The following is an 18,811-nucleotide window of genomic DNA, read 5'->3' as shown; positions in this document are numbered from 1 at the left end:
CCCACCAAACCTGGAACAGGGAGAGGGACGCCCGTGAGAGGGGCCTCGCAGGGGAGTGCTGTCATGGCCATTGGGCAGGGGCCCAAGCCTTCCTCACCTTCAGGGCCCAAATGGATACAGTCCTGGCTCTTTTGGCGCCAGACTCATAGAAAAGTGTGATTTGCACACTCTGTGCTTAAGGCACGTGCATCAGGGCCGGGCATGGCCATCGAACATCATTGGGAGGCACGTGCAAGAATCCCTGGCAGGGGCAAGGTGGAGCCACAAGGCGCGGCCAGAGCCAGCCTATTTAAGGCCAGCCCAACCACATGCACCCGCTTCGCGTTATTCTGCTTTGCAGCGTGACGCTTACCGCTGTTACTCCGCTCGGTTGCAGTTACTCCACCTCTGAAGACTATCTTACCTGAAGCCTGCAACTCCATTGCGGAAGGCGCATCTTACCTGATTACAGCCGCTCCATCTCTGTGTGCGCATCCTACCTGCTTTCCATCGCCATCGGAGTCAGAGCCTTTCCTCACCCGATCCAGACGTCCAGCGACGCAGGAGCTCCTCTTCTTTTCTTCATCTTCGCAGTATCTTCATGCGGGCCGCGGAACGGTCTTCGAGCATCCAGACTCTGCTCCACGCCACCAGACCGCTCCTGCAAGGGAAAAAGAACACAACATGTTAGAAAACGTATAAATAACGAACACTTGGCCACTCTATACCCGAGTTTAGAACTCCATTATAACTGCCAATTTACCTGTTAATTTCAGAGTTTCATCATCCTCAAGGGAATCCCCGGAACCAATCCACGATTCCGATCTACTATCTTCACACCTATTGGGAAGAGAAGAGACATTGTAAGAAGAATTATTATTTTACAATCAAAGCAAAAGACTCACTGCCAAACACATTATCATAAACTAACAATAATCATAACAAACGACTTGCCTTCCAAGTGAACTGGTCGCAGCCAGTCTGGATCGCTGTTTCCTCGGGCCAGTGAAGCAACTAGGTCCCCTCTACGCGCCCCTGCTGAAGGAAGCAGGACGGAGAGCTCAGCATTACAAAACAGGTGAGCTTGCATGGGAAAACTCTTGCGCACTACATTTTGGCACAAAAGGGTTGAGGGAATTTGCGACACGCCCACGCCATTCTCATTGCCCCTCATCTTCTCCCAGGGGCAATACCAGCATCCAGAACAGCATACTCTGCAGCAGCTGGGGAAGATAACCGATACAGGGGAGCCAAGTCGAGGGGGAGCTCAAACCATGCCCCGACGCCCGCGCAGGGACCAGGTGAGCGCAACACCTAGTCAGTTTGGGAATGTTTGTCCATACATTTACCCAGTGATCCCTAGGTAAGTCAATGCCTAAAATCTTCTCCACTTATGCATATATCCCTATATCTGTTCACTTTCCCCTTCCATCAGTTTCACATTTAACTGGGTGGTCTATCTTGTCTGTATAGCCAGAGGACCCCCTTCCAATGGACACCCCACCACTGCCCTATCCATCCTTACACAGGGTTTTGTGGTATTTCCCATTAACCATTTAAGCATTACTCATAGCTGTGCTGCCTCATAGTATTTTAAGTTCGGTAGGCCCACCTTCTCTAGGTGCCACCAACGTTCGTAATGCAATTCTAGGGGTTCGATTGCACAAGAGGAATCTCAAGACCACTTTTCTGTGCTTTAAAAAAAAAAAAGAATGTGGAACCAATATTGGAAGAGCCTGAAACTTGTAAGGCCGTCACGGGAGTACCAGCATCTTTCTTAACAGAAGCTACTCTTCCTAACCATTTGATACGGATTGTCCATTTCCCTAAATCTTCCTTTACCTTCTGTAGTAGCTGCAGGTAATGGTTCTACAGCTGCAAAACCACCTTAGTTATATCAATCCCCAGGTACTTAATACATCTATCTACAATAGCAAACAGAGAATAGGAGGGTAAAGCCTCCTTCGTATTGTAATAAGTCCCAATTCTAGAATCTCTGACTTCTCCATATTAACCTTCAGACCTGTAACAACCTCTGCATCTGTCAATTCCACCAGCAATGCTGGTATTGACTGTTCAGGATGTGTCATCGTTAACATGTCATCCACAAAAGCGACACTCTTATCGTCCTCTCCTCCCAGGGGGATGGCCCGCATCCGATCTAATTTTATGCAGAAACGGTTCCAAATACAGTGCATAAAGAAGCGTCAACAGTGGGCATCCCTGCCGTGTTCCACCTCTTATTTCTATAATACAGGACACTTGTTTATTAACCGCCAACCGTATCTTAGGATCGCCCGTGCCATCCATATGAACTTAGTCCCCATTCCCATCTGTTCCATAGCTGCAAATAAAAAAGGCCACTCTACGCAGTCAAATGCCTTTTCCGCATCCAATGACACAAACACTGATGGAATTTGTCTAGCATTAACTTCCTTTTACAGGTGTATCACCCTCCTAAAATTATCTGAGGTTCGTCTACCTATGGTAAATTCCGATTGATCCGCGTTTATCAAGTCTGGGAGGCGAGGTGCCAATCTCGCCTCTAAAACACCTGTATATAATTTTGCATCAATATTCATTAATACGATGGGTCTATATGATCTGCAGTTCATCAGATCTTTGCCTGCTTTCCCGAACACCACCACTTACGCCTCTGAAATATAGTCAGTGTAACCCACCAAAAGCTCCACCCTTCCCGTTTGCTACTATCGCATTAAGCAGCTCTGCCAATCTTGGGGCCAGTTGTCTTGCGTATTGTTTATAAACAGCAGCTGTGAACCAGTTAGGTCTCAGCGCTCTGTTCAGCGGCAATGCCCTTATTGCTATCATTGCCTCCTCCTTGATATCATCCTTCTAGCTCTTCCCACTCTGCAACAGTTACCTTTGGCAAAGATATATCTAAGAAGTAGCGTTGTATCTCCCGAGAATCAGGAAGATTTGACATGTACAATGTCTCATGAAATTGAGCAAAGGTTTCTGTTATGGCCACCGATTCAGTTAAACCATCTGGTTGCAAGATCTGATGGATTGTCTTAGCTTCCACTGATCCCTTCAACTGTCGAGCCAGGAGCTTATCTGCCTTGTTAGCCATACATAATACCTCAGTTTGGTCATCAACAGAGATCTCTTAGCCCTTCGGTTTTGTAATGGTTCTAACTGGCCATGTAGTTCCTTCAATCTTTTAACTAGAGCCTTAATCATGTGTTCCACTATAGCCCTCTGGGTATCTCGCAATTGATCTTCTAAGCCCCCTTCCATTTTCACCCTTTTCCTCCCGCTGGGCATGTAATGCAATAGGTTCTTCCTGCATTACTACCTTAAAAGGCATCTCCGGTCCCTTCAAGTGAGACCATATGATTACTATTAACAGTAAAATACCCTTCTATCTTGTCCCGTATCACTTTTACCACTACATCATTCAATTATTCAGCTGAAAACTTCCATGTCCACAACCCTATTCGCAGCCCCACATCTTTAAATGTCACTATTAAAGGGGTATGCTCTGACAGTGAAAAGGACCCCAGATCTATTTCCATAGCCTCCCCCATTAAGCTAGGCGTTACCCACACAGTCGATTCTGGACAGGGATTGGTATATATGCGAGAACAACGTATACCCACTTTCATCTCGTCTCTTAGTCCGCGAAACATCACGCAATGTTAGGCTTCCCAAACTTTTCTTTAGCACCTATGTATGGAGCACTATCCCCTTCCCTGCACCCCCATTCCCATCTACCATAGGGTCCCACGCCAAATAATCCCCCATGAATATTATTTCCCATGTTGCAAAGTCTTCCAACCTAGCTGCCATCTCCCTTAAGAACCCAACCTGCCCTGTGTTCCATGCATACACCGTTGCCATGGTGAATTGTTTATATTCCAACTGTACTAATAGAAAGAGATATCTCCCCTCAGTATCCACCAGGGACTGGCTACCGTGACTCTAAGGGTATCTCTGAATCCTAGCATAACCTCTGAGGTTTTTCCCCACTGCATTAGATTGATAGATTTGACAGAACAACCACATCTTAACTCCTACTTCCTGTCTTTTGAATATGCGTCTCCTGCAGTCCGATGACATCTACCTTTTCCTTTTTCAACAAAGCCTGAATGTAAACCCCTAACATTATAAAGATACTCATTTGAATGCACAACATGTATTAAGCTAATCACTGACATGTTGAAATTGTTCCTTAGCTTTAGTAGTGGCCATTTCCTCACTTCGCCCCCTCCCCCCCACCAATCTCTCAAGACTAGACCCAAGAACCTCCAATACCCTCAGGGACCATCCCCAAGGCATGGGCCCAGACAAATACCCGAGGCCACTCCCTCTGGGAAGCATCCTAACACCTTCCTTAGATTCCAAGACATCCGCCATGTCTCCCCTCCTGGCATCCCTGATAAAAAAAAAAAAAAAAAATCACAACCCCTTTTGTCTTTCAACCCCCCTTTTTGTTTGCCCACCACCTTTCACTCCTAGGAGGCCCCCTCCCCTTCCCCCTTGGCACCATCTCCTTGTCCCCGAGGACCTTTCAGTTTCACCTCTCTCCCTCCCTTCTTCCTTTGCACCATAGACCAGGCCCATGGTCGCATTCCAGTTTGGGAGGAGGGCCTCAAACATCTCTCTCAATGTCCTCCTCCTCCTTTCAAATTCAGCAGTGCCAACCCTTCCGCACATGAGGTTATACAATGCTGTACCCTTTCCAAGGTAAAAAGCAGTGCAAACGGAAACGTCATTTATATGGAATCTGTTTTGAGATCAAACAGCATGTGACCTGACCCATATCTCTTAGCTTCTGCAGCGATATCAGAGCCAGATCTTGATACAGCTGCACTTGTGACCCATTCACTGTAATATTCCCATCTGCTCTTGCTGCACGTAAAATGTTCAAGCAACCAGAAAATCTCTAGGTCTAGTACCTGCTTCTCTTCTCCTAGGGCACATATGGATTCGGCAGATTCCAATGTCTTCCGGCGGTATATCCATTAGTAAATTTCCAAAACATTGCTGAACCGTACCCTTCAAATCCGTGTCCAGTATTGACTTGCTTAAGCCTTTCACCTTAATATTATACCTCCTCAAGCAGTTCTCTAAATCCTCTGCCTGTAACTCTAAATTATGTGAAACTCTAGCCAATTGGTCAAATAGTTCACTATTTTGCCATACCTTATCCGACATTTCCACTAGGCCCTGCTCTGTAACATCCACTCTTTCTCCCCCCCCCCCTTAACTTCCATCAAGGAGTTTCTTGCATCTTCTCTTAATGAAGTAACCTGTTTTTTCCGATTCTGCCTTCCATTTCACTGAGGCATTATTTTAGCTCTTCCTTACTAAAAGCCATTTCCCCACTCTCCAGGGTGTCCCCTTTCTCTTCCACTACTACTTTCTTCTTGGCCACTGTCTTTACCTCGCATGTCTGTTTCCAACACTGCTCCAATTGACTTTCCTGCTCACTTTGGGTTGTTTTCTTTCAACAAGGTGCCCTTTTCTTTGTGTTTTGGCATCTGGGAGACATCATACATAATATTCATTCCTCAGCCTCTCTTAGCCTAGCTGTGTTTTCCTCTCCAGGGTGCGAGCCGTTTCCACACATTTGCTCATCAGTTATATTCCCAATGATATACTTAGTAGGCTCTTTTTTTCCCTCTGTGCGCCTGGGATTCTCGCCTCCTCCCAACTTTCAGCCCCCACCAATGTCACTTGTCCACGTCTTCTGTCCACGTTTCCTCCAGTGCTGCAAATCCTTTAATTGTCCCAGTCCGGCAGCATCCGAGGTCGGGAACACCTCTTGACTCTTCCCACCACCTCGCAGCTCACCTCTAAAATCTGGTGCTCGATTAACCGGGACAAAATGCCAGCCACGGCTCGTTCTCCCCACACGCTGGAACTTACATGCACACTGGGAAAGGGGAACAAACAAAGTTCACTGAAGCTTTCTGCTTTCATCCTTAGTCATGGGGGTCTTGCGCCGTCACCCAGCCTGCCTCCAATCCTTGCAGGCAGGCTTGCTTCATCAACTAGGAGCGGCGCTAAGGACAACAGGTCCTTATCCACTGACGGCCATCTTGGAATCTCCTTCACGCTTTTTAACAAGTCTTCAACTGCTTTACCAAACAAAGCATTGGGCTTGATGGGCATGTTTAAAAGGGTAGCCTGTGTCTGTAATTTGAAACCCGATCGACGGAGCCATGCATGGGGTTCGATTAGTGTACCTTGTGCCACAATTCGCCTTACACTGTTTGTTTGGACCATGTTATTATTCAGGATGCAGCTTGCTACTTGCCTCCTTTCAGCGATGGTGTGTTAAGTGCTGTGTTCTTAGGGGCTCTGGAACAGAGTCTATGTGTTGTGAGATCTTGTGGCAATTGTAGCTGGATAATAGTGCGGTATTATTAACTATTCCTATTTGATAAGCAGCCGAGGAAGCAAATTTCCTGGCCAGGGTGTAGATTTTCTTACTCTCCTTGTCAGGAGGGACTACGGCAGAAGCTACAGGCGTTTCTGCTCTTTCTTGTGATGGCGGCTACTAGAGAGTCAGGCTTTAGCTGGCCCCTAATGTATAATGGGTCTGAAGGGACTGGTCTAAACATCTTTTCGATGCGTGGGTTGACCGCCCTCGTCAGATTGGGGGTAAGCAGTGAGGGCTGAATGCTTCAATCAGCCCAGAGGCGTAAAGGGATAAATTGTGCTGCAGATTTTTTATCCCCAAGGATGTCCCTCTATGAATTCTTTATCAATTAGATCTTCCTGTGTATCTATGTTAAAATGTTCTGCAGGGGCAGGTCAGGATGTCTACCAGGGTGTCAGCCACTGGTTTGCCGGTGTGGTCTGGGGATTGGATGATGTATACATAGTCATCATCATAGTATTTGTCTACATCCTGTGTCCCCTTGGTCCACTGGGTCTGAATAAGAGCCAGGGTCAAGTGAGCGTTGAGTGTCATAATAATATGTCTTGATCTACATCTTGATATGAGGTAGAAGCTTGCGTGGCGTCTAGGCGGGCTCTCTTGATGGTGGGCTGTTTGCTTGTGCCCTCACCCTGAGGGGGGTGGGGGAGGTCTGAAGCTTGCGGAGTTGATCTGGGTGTTCATCAAAGAATTGTATTAAACTGGACATTCTCCTCATGACCCTATCAACTTTTTCTGAGGTACATTGGGAGGAGCTTGGCAACACTGAGGGAGCAGGTGTAGGTGGGGGTTTTGGGGCAGGGGTTTATGATGCATTGCCCCTGAAAGGGTGTCCTCTGGGGTAGAACACCACCTACTTTTTGTACCTTGTGAGTTTGAGACTTGGGGCATAGAAGATTTAGAGTTGTTCTGGCCTTCACTAGGGTGTCTGGGGCATGGTTTTTAATTAAGTTGCTCAGTTTAGAGCCTTTTCCTGGAGCTGTCGAAACCCAAAGACTTCCCAGATTTGGATGCAGTGTCAGAAACTGACTTTGGCGTCTGTTTCAGGGGCCTGTCATGTGGTGATCGCGACCAGGATGGCCCAGAGGACAGGGAATGTTTGCACTTTCCCTTCGACACCATGTGTGGCCCATCGGTCAACAGCATTGTCTACTTACGGCCATGGGGTATGTGTGCCTGGTGTGGTGTGAACTGGGGGTGCCCGAGCTGCCGGGTGTCGCCTCCGTAAAAGAACCGCCAGCCTGTGAGTCGGGGGCTCGCATGCAGGAATCCATCGAGTACCAATCGCCCTCGGCGTCACTAAAGATGCCGACGCTGCCATAGCTGGAGCTTCCCTCGACGTCCATGGCAGCCTCGGCCTGCATGGCACGGTGGGTCCAGCGTTTAGACTTACAGTCCTTTAAACTTTTCGGCCTTAACAGTTTGCAAGACTTGCACTGTTTTTCGGCATGTTCCCTGGGAAGGCAAAGATTACACACCTGGTGCAAATCCTTCCAGGGGAAACTTCCCGTTACAGGAAGGACAGAATTTAAAAGGAGTTTTCCATTGTGTATAAAGACGGCAGCCTGGTGAAATATATGAGAGTGTAGGAGACTATACATTCTGATGCTGCTGCATGATTGGCCTTTCCCCCTTCTAAAAAACAGCCAATCCAAAGCTGGATGGTGAACGCCGGCCCCCTCTCCAAAGCCCTCTTTCTAAGGCTCTGTCTGGGTCCCCCCCACACACACTTCCTCCTGAGCTTGCACAGAACCTGAAGATTCATCCTCTGTGGGCCGCCCAGAGCCTCTGCCAACAACACGAGGCTTCGCTGCACTTTGGGGACTGCAGCCATCATTTTACATGCAGGAATGCTCCACTTGGAGCTTGTTGCCAGAGGGGCACCTTTTCTGTGTTAAACAAATCAGTGTGCATTGCCTCAATATCACTTTGAACTTTTACCATCTATGTTCATGAGTGCCCTCCATGGGCATTATTTGCTCATGCCTGGTCATATTCATCCATGTGTATCCATCTCCAACATGGCCGCCCAAAGATTTCTCCCCCTCCCCCAAGCAGTACCTGCAGCAGCCTGATGCTGCTGTGTGATGTGCCTTTCTGTTTTTTAAAATGGCTAATCCGAAGCCGGCAGGCGACCGCTGGCCCCCTCCCCAAGGCCCTCTTTCTATGGCTCCTGTCTGTTGCCTGGCCAGGTCTGTGGGTCTGCTCCTACACCCCTCCCGACATGCACATGGAGGCTAAGGAACTCCACACATTCAGGACATCAGGACATACTGAATTTATGGAGCATCTAACATTTCTCTGAAGGTCAGTTCCCTCAACTAACTTCATCGATCCTCTGTCTTCACAAATGGAACTGTCCCACCTCTCACTTGGAATCCCACAAATGTAGCTGTGCCCAGTTGCTGAATGCGTTTCACCTTGCCCTGCCAAAAATAAATTTAGCTATGCCATGTGCAACCTCTTCTTCCTGCCCCATTACATCTCCTCCTCCCGCACCCTCTGCTAGCACTTTCCTCTTCTTCTATCCTCCTTCTATTGTGTATTGTCCCCTCCTTCTGTTCTCACCCCCCCACTCTCTTCTCCCCTTCACCCTACTTGGCCATTTCCTTATACCTTAAAACTTGAGCTACTCGGAGCGTAGAAATGCCCAGTAGTCTATCTTTCCTTCACTCCTCTTCCCTTCCCCTCTCACCCCCCTCCACTGTATTTTTGTTACGTCTCTATATAATTGCATGATCCACTTCAATTTAGCATTGTACTGTAGCCGGCCTGTCTGTTCAACCCTGCCCCTCCCACCCACCTTTACCCTATTTGTGTAAGGCACTTTGAAAAACGAAGGAGTGTTGTTGGACATGAAAGAGTTATCTTCACTGTTATATGTATTACTTGCACTTATTCCCGCACTTACCCTGCTCTGTGCAGGCCTATATCATTCAGAAAGTCAAGGGCTCTGAATGACAGTTTTTCCCCCACGGTCCTCCCCACCACCTTGAGCGCTTTGAAACACTTCTGTGTATAGGTGCTATACAAATAAACAATAAATAAGTGAGAGGTAATATGAACCTCCCCCCGCTCTCCCTAATGTGCAGGGCAGGGCCTAGAATGCTGCAGACAAAAGTTCGAGACGGGAGTCGCTGTCATCTATGGATTGTCTTATCCTCAAAAGCCGTTGCCGGAGGTCTTGCAGTGTACAGTTGTTCAAAGGACAGAGAGAAAAACAGTTTAAACTTTAATAAGTAATGGTGTCAGCCAAGAAGGAACTCTGCGATACGCGTCCGACTAAGATGGTGGAAAAAAACAATCTGGGGGTCCTCGACACGTGAAGGACCAGGAGTACAGTGGACGTCACACTAGGGATACCATTACTGGCATGCCCGGTCAACGTCCCTTTTCGAGTTTCGAAAACAAAAAAAATGTAATACTCTATGGCAGGGGTCTGCAACCTGTGGCTCTCCAAATGTTTCAAACTACAATTCCCATGATGGCTGGCTATTGACTATGCTGGTTAAGGATGATGGAAGTTGTAGTCCAAAACATCTGGAGAGCCAAAGGTTGCAGACCCCTGCTCTATGGCTACCACTAGATCTCAGCCTATGCATAGCATGTGATCTAAGCAGATTCACAAACCTCAAATATATATATAATATACACACACTTAAAAAAGTAGCACAGTTTAGAGAAAAAGGACACTGTCCAAAGAAACCCATTGCAAGGAAAAAAAACAGGACAAACATTTGAAAATTAGCTCATGCTAGCTGTGCTCTGCTATCCCTTCAGGATGTGTGGAAAATAGAACTGAGGTTCTGAGCACGATTTAGTAAATCATGGGGAGTTGGATGGCCGGCATCCCTAATGGGTAACTGTGCCAGTTTCACAACACCTGCAAAGTGAATTATTCTTTCCAAATTATTGGGCATAATGGAATCCAGCACTGTTGTGCTAACTGCGGATTATGGAATCTGCCTGTGCTATGTCAACCGGACCTGGCATTACTAGATCAATTAAGAATAACCATGACACTAATGGGAATACATGTGCATTGCACGGCACCGGTGAGCATCCCTAGTGTTTGGTTGCCAATACTTGACAAAGGTGTGAATAAGTACCTGGGAATTGATGGCACTATCAGGCATGTCTTAGTAACAGCCTCGGAAAACCAATGCAATTATATGGCAATTCCCAATAAACTATGGAACTCCATGTAGATGTTGGAAAATGCCTAGTTATTACTGAAAAGCACTGAGATTGTCAGTGTTCGTTTTTAAATGAGGCCCAGGTCAGTTCCATCTGCTCTAACGGGTTCCTTAAACTCAAACAGTTGAAAGATTTTGCCTTATATCCCCAGTTGATTTCATGATTTGGTTGTCACTGCCAGGATAAACAGCTGCCTAGACTACTGCAAAATATTGCTGGCCCAACTAACTTATTGGCTGGATCAATTGCAGGCACTACTGAATGCCACAGTGCGCCCAGGTAAGGGCAAACCTTATGGGAGGGCAGTTTAATCTGCAAGTTATGACTTACACTGGTTCTCTGTTAAGGCTTGGATCATATGTTTCTTGGCATTTTTCATCCAGACAAAGGTTGCCAAGCACTACAGAAAAATGGTGTTCCTTATTTCCCTCGTTGGCTTCTGCGATCTGCATCTTCATTTCTCCTTAAAGTCCCAAGCCATTGACTGGAACAGAGTGGGGGCCGTGCTTTCTTGATAGCCGCCCCAAACATTGGAATTCACTTCCTCTTTCCTCATGTATAACTCAGGACTTCAACATTTTTAAGGTCAGCTTCTAGACCCATTTGTTTGAGAAGCCTGCTCAATCTTTCCTTCGGCATTAGAAGAACCCTGATGCCACTGGTGAGGGTTTGCGCTATATAAATGATTGATTGAATGAGGTTGACAAGTTCCAGGATATGTAATTTGCTATGGTACAAACTTATGTTTTGGTCTCAGGAGTCAGCCATAGAAAAATCAGAAGGATTATGAAGTTTTAAAATGGCAGCGCCTACAATAGACACTAAAGACATTTCTTTATGTATAGCCAGTAGAAATCAGAGCAAAGAAAGAAGAAATATTGGGCTATTAGCAAACCTGCACACTTTAAAATATCACTAAGACACTTACATTGCATTACAGAAAATGGAGAGACCAGGTCAATATAAAACAAATTTATGAAGAACATTCACTGCAAACCATAATTCAAACTCTGACACCAATACAAATAATCTAGAGTTAGAACACAAATGGATAAGAACTTAACATGGTAAGTGTTAATTGGGTCTTCAACTATGGGAGATAACAGGACTTATAGACCACACTTGTGACTATCGATTGTTATGCAAATTTAATATTCAATCAGTTAAATTCTTGTATGCAAGGTGCTTTACTTCTATACTTCCAGGAGACAGAAACTATTGGAGCTATAGCAAGTGGCACACTTTCAAAGTCAGAACCTCACATCTGAGCCCATGCCGTATAAGCAGAAACTGTATAACAGACAGAAGAGTCAACGTTATCAAGTCCAGCACTATAGACTACTAGTGATTTTGCCAAAAAAGGAATATCTCAGGGAGGAGCAGTGACACACAGCAGGAGAAGTAAAGCACCTCACACACAAGTTCAAGTATAGATGCAGAGAGAAAACTACTGCCCCTGCCTAAAATGGAAAGTTTGAAAAGACAAGAATCACGAACAGCAAGCAGAAAGAAGCTGGTCACTGTCTCACAATGGAGAGCCTACTGAAACGGTCTACAAAGTCTAGCTGTGAATAGTGGCATCCTGTTCAATAGAAAAAGAGTAAGATAGGTTACAATTGGTGTACCTTGGGTATATAGAGAGAGAAGTCAAAATACACAATCTAGACCTACAGAAAAGGCGGATTGGTAAGATTGTACGGCTCATAGCAGCATAGCGCAGTGACCACCTGTTGGATAAATAATGGCAGGAAGGTCACAGATCACCCTAGGCATTAAACATGTATAGAAAGCCGCTGAGGAAGTTCCATGGATTGGGTCAGAGTTAAGAAGAATGAAACATGTTAGGCATTGTAAGGATGATGATCCATAACAGGATATTATGAAAAGTTGCAATAAGTGCACAGTTAGAGGTGCATAGATCTGGTAGCACTGAGTGTGTGCATTTTGGCACATTGCACTTTAATATTGGTTTTTATTATAAGTGTTTTAAAAATGTACTGATGTAATGTTTGTTGTCTTGGTTATGTGTGTAAATACCACTGTTTTAAGTATAGGGTAATAAATATTACATTTGCATAAGAATTGTTGAAGTCACAAGTGTTGTCTGCATTGTTTTGACTCAACCTAAATAAGCAGCCCAGGAGGGTTTGTTTACTATAAAAATGTTAATTGGGTGACACAGTAGACCAACATAGGAAATAGCAAAAACTGACAATTATAAATGGCTGCCCAGAAAACTGTTTCGGAAAGGCAGTTCTTTGTATTATAAGGATATAGAAACAAAATAATAGGATCCCAAAGAACAAACAAAAAACCACGTTTGTAGAATAGGGCGTAGCCATTCTAACCCTTTTTTTTAATGTGGGCAAGGGTCAATAGATTGTAACTTAGCAAGGCATCTGGAACACTGATCTTGCAATCATTCACATTTTTTGTAATTTTACTGTTTTTCGGCATTCCTGTTCAAAAACATTTGTGAGCTCTTCATGTGGAACAATTAACGAGAAAAGAGCTTCTGTCGGAAGACCTTCTCCTGGACCAGATATTCTCTGTTAAATCAAACTAACAACCTTCATGTAAAAACTGCCAGAACACAGTTTTTGTTTTCTGTACATACATATACACAGACATACAGTGTCAATATGCCCCTGTTATAGCAAGGCAAGTAAATAAATATAAAAACATAATACGCTCTTGTTGCATAAGTGAAGCATGGTAGGTGACAAATACAAAATAAAATCTTAAGAGGGCAAACTGCCCATTTGAAGTGATTCATTAGACTTGGAGCACAGCATAGGGAAATAAAATTGTTGATTCTAAAACATTGTGGTAAGTAAAATCAGTGCATAAAGAACCCCGGAATGTTTAAAGTATGTTTCACATGTCCCCAAGTTCTGAAAAATAATAAGATTTACCACTGCCATGATAAACCATCCATCCTTTTAAGGGTCAAAGTTTAGTCTTTTTTTACTAAATCCTCCGCTCCTACATCAGGAGAGTTTTACAGATTAGTTTACATTAGGGTTGCTGCCTTTTGGCATTCTGGGACTTGTTTTCCCCACACGTTTAGTTCTATTTCAGCCAATAGCCTTCGCATTAAGTCCCTCACCCATGAATCCAGTGTCCGGGGAGAAAATCCCACTCAAGTAAGAGCATGCAAGTATTTTATTTTGTAAAATGTTTGGTGGAATCAATGGCCAGCAACCTCTGCACTTCTTGGTTTCTACACTTGGTCAGATGCTTTGTTTCTTGTGTTCATATGAAGTAATTTTGATAGGCAACATGCCAATGTGCATTTTAAAGTCTGTTACAACTCCTTTGACAACTGATTTCCAAAGCAGGTAGCTCACATTTTGGTAGCCTCCGATTGCATTGGCTCATATTTAAAATTTCTCCTTCCAAAGGCAGGGATGCAAAATCACTTGTCAACAAAATTCCTATCATCCTAGCAATAGCTTCTTTTGCTACATTTTGATAATGGGATGCCATTTGTTCTCACACCTCCATCAACTTATATTGTTCTGTTTCGAATGAGGTTCCAGTGTATTTCGGGTAGTGAAATGATACAGTTCTATTCAGTATGAGTCCCGTGTTCATTAAAGTCTACTTTACGACTGAAACCTCCTCCACACTCAGGACACTGATAAGGTATCCATGCATTGGAGCCAGTGTTCTTTCGCTTACCATCATTTATCTCCTCAAGAGAAATACGATCTCCCAGCAAAACAAAGCATTTTGTGTACACAGGAAAAGGAAATGATTTCTTGCATAGCCGTCTTTTTTGATGCATTAAAAGACCTAGCTTATTGAAAAAGTTTATCCCACAATCATTACATGTACATGTGTAAGATTTGTCTTCAGTATGTGTTTTTAGATGCCTAATAAAAATTTCATGTTGATTAAAGCTTTTCTCACACTTCGTACATTTAAAAGGTTTTGGGTGTACATGTGTTCTTAAGTGCAAGATAAGGTTTTCTTTTAATATGAAGCTTTTCTCACATTGCATGCACTGATGCAGATAAGCTGTAGAAGTCCTTTCAAGTTTAAAGTCTCTGAGTGGAGTTATTTTTTTCTTCTGAAGTGCTTCGTGTATCTTTTGGTGTGTAGCAAGATCTTCTTTCCGAACAAATCTTTTTTTACATTCATTGCAGTTATAAGATGATTGCTGTGGATGAGTTTGCTCATGCTTGAAAAGATCTTCACTTAGACTGAAGTAGGCCTCACATTCAGTACATTTAAATGGTCTCCACATTTGTGGCGTGTCTGGTACCCATGTCAGAATGCCTACATTTCTTAGATTACCTCCATTTTCATCATATGTGTCCGTTAGCTCCATCTTTGGGTGTAGATTAGAACTTGCTGGCTTGCTAGCGCTACATTTAGTGTCAGTAGTTCCTCCCAGTTGCTGACTCCTTCCAGACCACAGGAAATTGCCAGTGTTTGTTGTTTTTTCGGGGCTATGAAATACCTCCATTTTCACTTTTCGAGACAGATCTTTGTATGGTACTACATTCTTTGTATATCTGGCTGAATCTCCAAGTTGTCTTTTGTCTGCAGCACCTGTTGGTTAGAATGGATTTAGTCATTAACATTTATTTCTTAAACTTTTGTTTGGTAGCTCTACATGTTATTTAACTAGTATTCCAACAAAAAATACATTTTGAACTATACCGAAAACACAGTATTTCATCAGGGGTAAAAAAATTCAAGTTGAAAGCTATTTGCCAACCGTAGAAAGTCAGTCACACCTCATTCGAAACAAACACAGCACACACTTTACTAGTCAAGAGTCAATTATCGCAAGCCAATGTCTAGTGGCAAGTGCAAATGTTGAGTCCCGATTTTATCATTGTACAATGCATTTTTGATAAAGTTTTACAGTTCTCTTTGCAGTTAAGAAATCACTTTACACATTTACCCTATGCATATCTTAAATTCAAAAGCATCTCCAACGATACCACCTCTCCCGTGTCAGCAATAATTCTAAAACTAGGATTTGCTGATTATGTACAGATTTGCATTACATTGACAAGCAGTAAAAAATAATGGCAGCCACCTCACTGTAGAATAATGGAACTGGCTGTGGAAACCACTTATCCAGCTCTCAATTTATTTATTACTGCGTGATATTACCCAACTGTTTCCTCATATTTCATGAGTCATGAAAAGTAAGCATGTTAGAAATCAGCTTGATAAACCCAAGTGGTTCTTGCCACATTCAAAACCGTGCAAAAAAAAACCTTGTATCAATTCTTCAGAGTACTGCACTTTTGAATGGATTGCTCATATCCTTTGACTTACAGGATTTACACAAAAACCTCAATATTATGGCAAAACAAGAAATTGGAAAAAAAATATAGTTGCTGCTAGTGGCGATACAATTCTTATGAAAATCATAATCAAGATCATTTAAAACAAATAAAAACGATCTAAGAATTAAGACTTCATAAAAGATTGCTAAACAGAAGCAGTTGTTTATAAACTGACTCTAAAAAAGAAAACAATAAAGAATGTGTGGCTTAGGGAGAACTTGATCAGGTTTGTAAGATACTGTTAAAAAGTAGCCATTCAAAAATAAAATAAAATTTTAAAAAAGCGCTCGCTTTTCATTGGTTCTCAGAAGCTGTATGGCACAGAAGAAAGGGAGACCACTCCCTTATAAACCTCATAGTTGCAAGAGAAGTGCTCCATCTCCTCATTATCCTCTGTTAGAAGACTTTTTCAGATCCGCTATATCATTCTGGGAAGCCAACGTAAGTGGACCTGCAGGGTTTAACACAAAAGTCTAATCAAACTCTTACCTAGTATAGTGACTGAGCAGTAAGACTTAAACCAAGGAGGTTGGGAGATTACTGTAAGGAACAGTTGACATACAGAAGAGGTGGGTTTGGCCAAGATGATGGCCTACCAAGTCACATCTATGCTTTGCTCTGGCCTGGCCAAAACAGCATCTCCCGAGGAACAGCCTGACTTGCCCGATGGCAAAAGTAAATTCAATTTCCATGGACCCAACAGTGATCCTGGAAAAGGAGAGGGTCCAGAGCGAGTAGGGCAGCGGACTATAACATTGAGCAGTTCAGGCAACTGCACACCAAGACTTTGATATGGAGTGCGGATTGTGACAATCATCCTAGAGTTGTGCCCCTGAAAGTAGTGGTTTAAAAAATAAAAGCTCACCAAAAGCAGCCCCAGAATTAGGACATGATCCGCTTATTTGTGCGAGAACTTCAAATACTATTGCATGATTGCAGTTAAAATGCAGTATATTTGCCTAGGTTTATTGTACAGATTTATACTTCTCCTTCTTTAAACTTTTTCTTATGGATTTATCTTCTCTGCCATCGCTATTTTTGTTTGATTTAGTTTAGTGAATCAGCTAATTTTTTACAATACATTTGTACATTGTTTGACCCAGTCTTTGTAAATTTAAATATTTCTTTGGCAATAAAAAACGGCAACAAATCCTCTCTTTTGTATAATGCTTTGAATCATGTTATTCTTGCAGTTTTGTTCATGTATCTACATGCATTTTGAGTATGGTGTGCTTTTGGGTGCAAAAGAACTTCAGACCACTTGGCGGCTTGTTTAACAAGATCCCCTATGAAACAACCCACAAAGAAAAACATGTTTCCTAAGTATTCCAATAGGAACACCCCGGCATTTACTTATTTGCCACAGTTGAGAGGTGCAGAAAAGCTATGTTGCCAAGGGTCAGGATTTGCTTGCTGCCCTTACGGTGAACTCCAAGCGAGAAGTGGATATCTGCAACATCTGTGCTGGGTCTGGTGTGGGGTAGCCGGTTAGAACAGGACCACTGGGTACACAGCGGCACACTGAAGCAGCTTGGGTGCACCCAGATGAGGGGGGGCTCTGCTCTTGCAGGGAGTGGCAAGCTATAAGCAGACAGGTGCCAGGAGTATAGCGAGCAAGATGAGACTCACAGGACAGACCCATGCACACTGTGCGGCCACCCTTTGGCTGAAAGGGCAGGCCCAGGCAAACCTCAAGTATAAAAATAAATCAGAAAGAGCCAACACAGTGGGATCTCATGCCCTTTACGGGATGATATGAACATTAAGGCTTTTGGGAAAGACCCAACTGAGAGAAGGAGAAATTACTTACTGTAAGTTTCTATGGATTCTTCTACTGCAGATTCCTCATCCGATATATATCCTCATCCAGCTCTGCTGCTCGGAAAAAATAAAATAATTTAAAAAAAAAAAATCACTTGGCAGGGGGCGTAGTGGACCTCAACTCGCCCATTGATCCGTTTTGCTTAGTGCCCAATCGTCAACTCCGGAAGCAACGTCAGGCGTTATATATGGGATACATTACTCGCCGTAATCGTATTTCTAATGCTTGCATCGGCTTAGATTCACATGCTGTGCATAAGCTGACATCTAGTGGAAGCTGCAGAGTATTATAGTTTGTTTTCCGAAACTCGAAAAGGGGCGAACATGCCAGTGATACTATCCCTAGTGTGACGTCCACTGTACTCATGATCCCTCACGCGTGTAGGACCCTCAGATTGTATTTTTTCTGACATGAGGTAGCATGAGGAGTAGCGCGAGTACAGAGTATCCAAGCAGATAGATAAGACTACAAGTATCCATGCGCCTTCTCTCAGAGGGGAGGAAGGGCGGGCGCATGTGAATCTAAGCAGATACAAGCATCAGAAATACGATTACGGTGAGTAATGCATCCCTTCTGAGGCTTGTGGAATCGGCTTGGATCACATGCTGCGCATAGATTAGCGAGCAGTGTTAGAAGAAAGAAGGAGGTGGGATGTGAGAAGGGTCATGAGCGAACAAATGTCTTAGAACCGCTTGTCCCACTTGAGTAGCTGTCTTGGAATGAGTGTCAATGCACTAGTGCTGAGTAATGGTGTGAATAGAGCTCCATGTAGCTGTCATGATGCCCGCTCCCGGGGAGCCGGTTCAAGCCCTGCGTCCCCGAAAGCGGAATCCAGTCCCCAAGGAAGGACCCAGCAACCCCATATAGGGGCCCTTTGGACAGTGTCCTGGCGCCATAGGCGCCAGGCTCATTATGGCAGTGCTTGGGTGCACTTACCTGATGCAGACCATACTGCAGGATCCCGGCCTCCTTGAGCCCTGAAAGGAACTACTTTACCTGTGGGACTAATTTACCATCCGGGCGTGGTCGGGGAAGGATACACACCTGATTGGAGGAAGGATACATACCTGGAACTTCTTCCAAGGCTAT

The 18,811-nt window shown here is 44.1% G+C and overlaps 1 protein-coding gene across 9 annotated transcripts in view; it reads right to left on the bottom strand.

Moving 5' to 3' along the window:
- Positions 1-11,545: 11,545 nt before the first annotated feature.
- Positions 11,546-18,811, bottom strand: part of LOC138467448 (zinc finger protein 567-like) — a 359,879-nt gene continuing 352,613 nt past the window's right edge. For all 9 annotated transcript variants that reach the window (XM_069607441.1, XM_069607448.1, XM_069607442.1 and 6 more), the window contains one exon: positions 11,546-15,148. In XM_069607441.1, the coding sequence (XP_069463542.1) occupies positions 14,160-15,148 (989 nt within the window). In that variant the 3' untranslated portion in view covers positions 11,546-14,159. The remainder of the gene's footprint in view (positions 15,149-18,811) is intronic.

Source organism: Ambystoma mexicanum, chromosome 4q, assembly GCF_040938575.1.
Source record: "Ambystoma mexicanum isolate Mex_15411 chromosome 4q, UKY_AmexF1_1, whole genome shotgun sequence".
Taxonomy (NCBI): Eukaryota; Metazoa; Chordata; class Amphibia; order Caudata; family Ambystomatidae; genus Ambystoma; species Ambystoma mexicanum.
The sequence above is the reverse complement of the archived record's forward strand: the minus strand, read 5'-3'. Positions and strand labels throughout refer to the sequence as shown.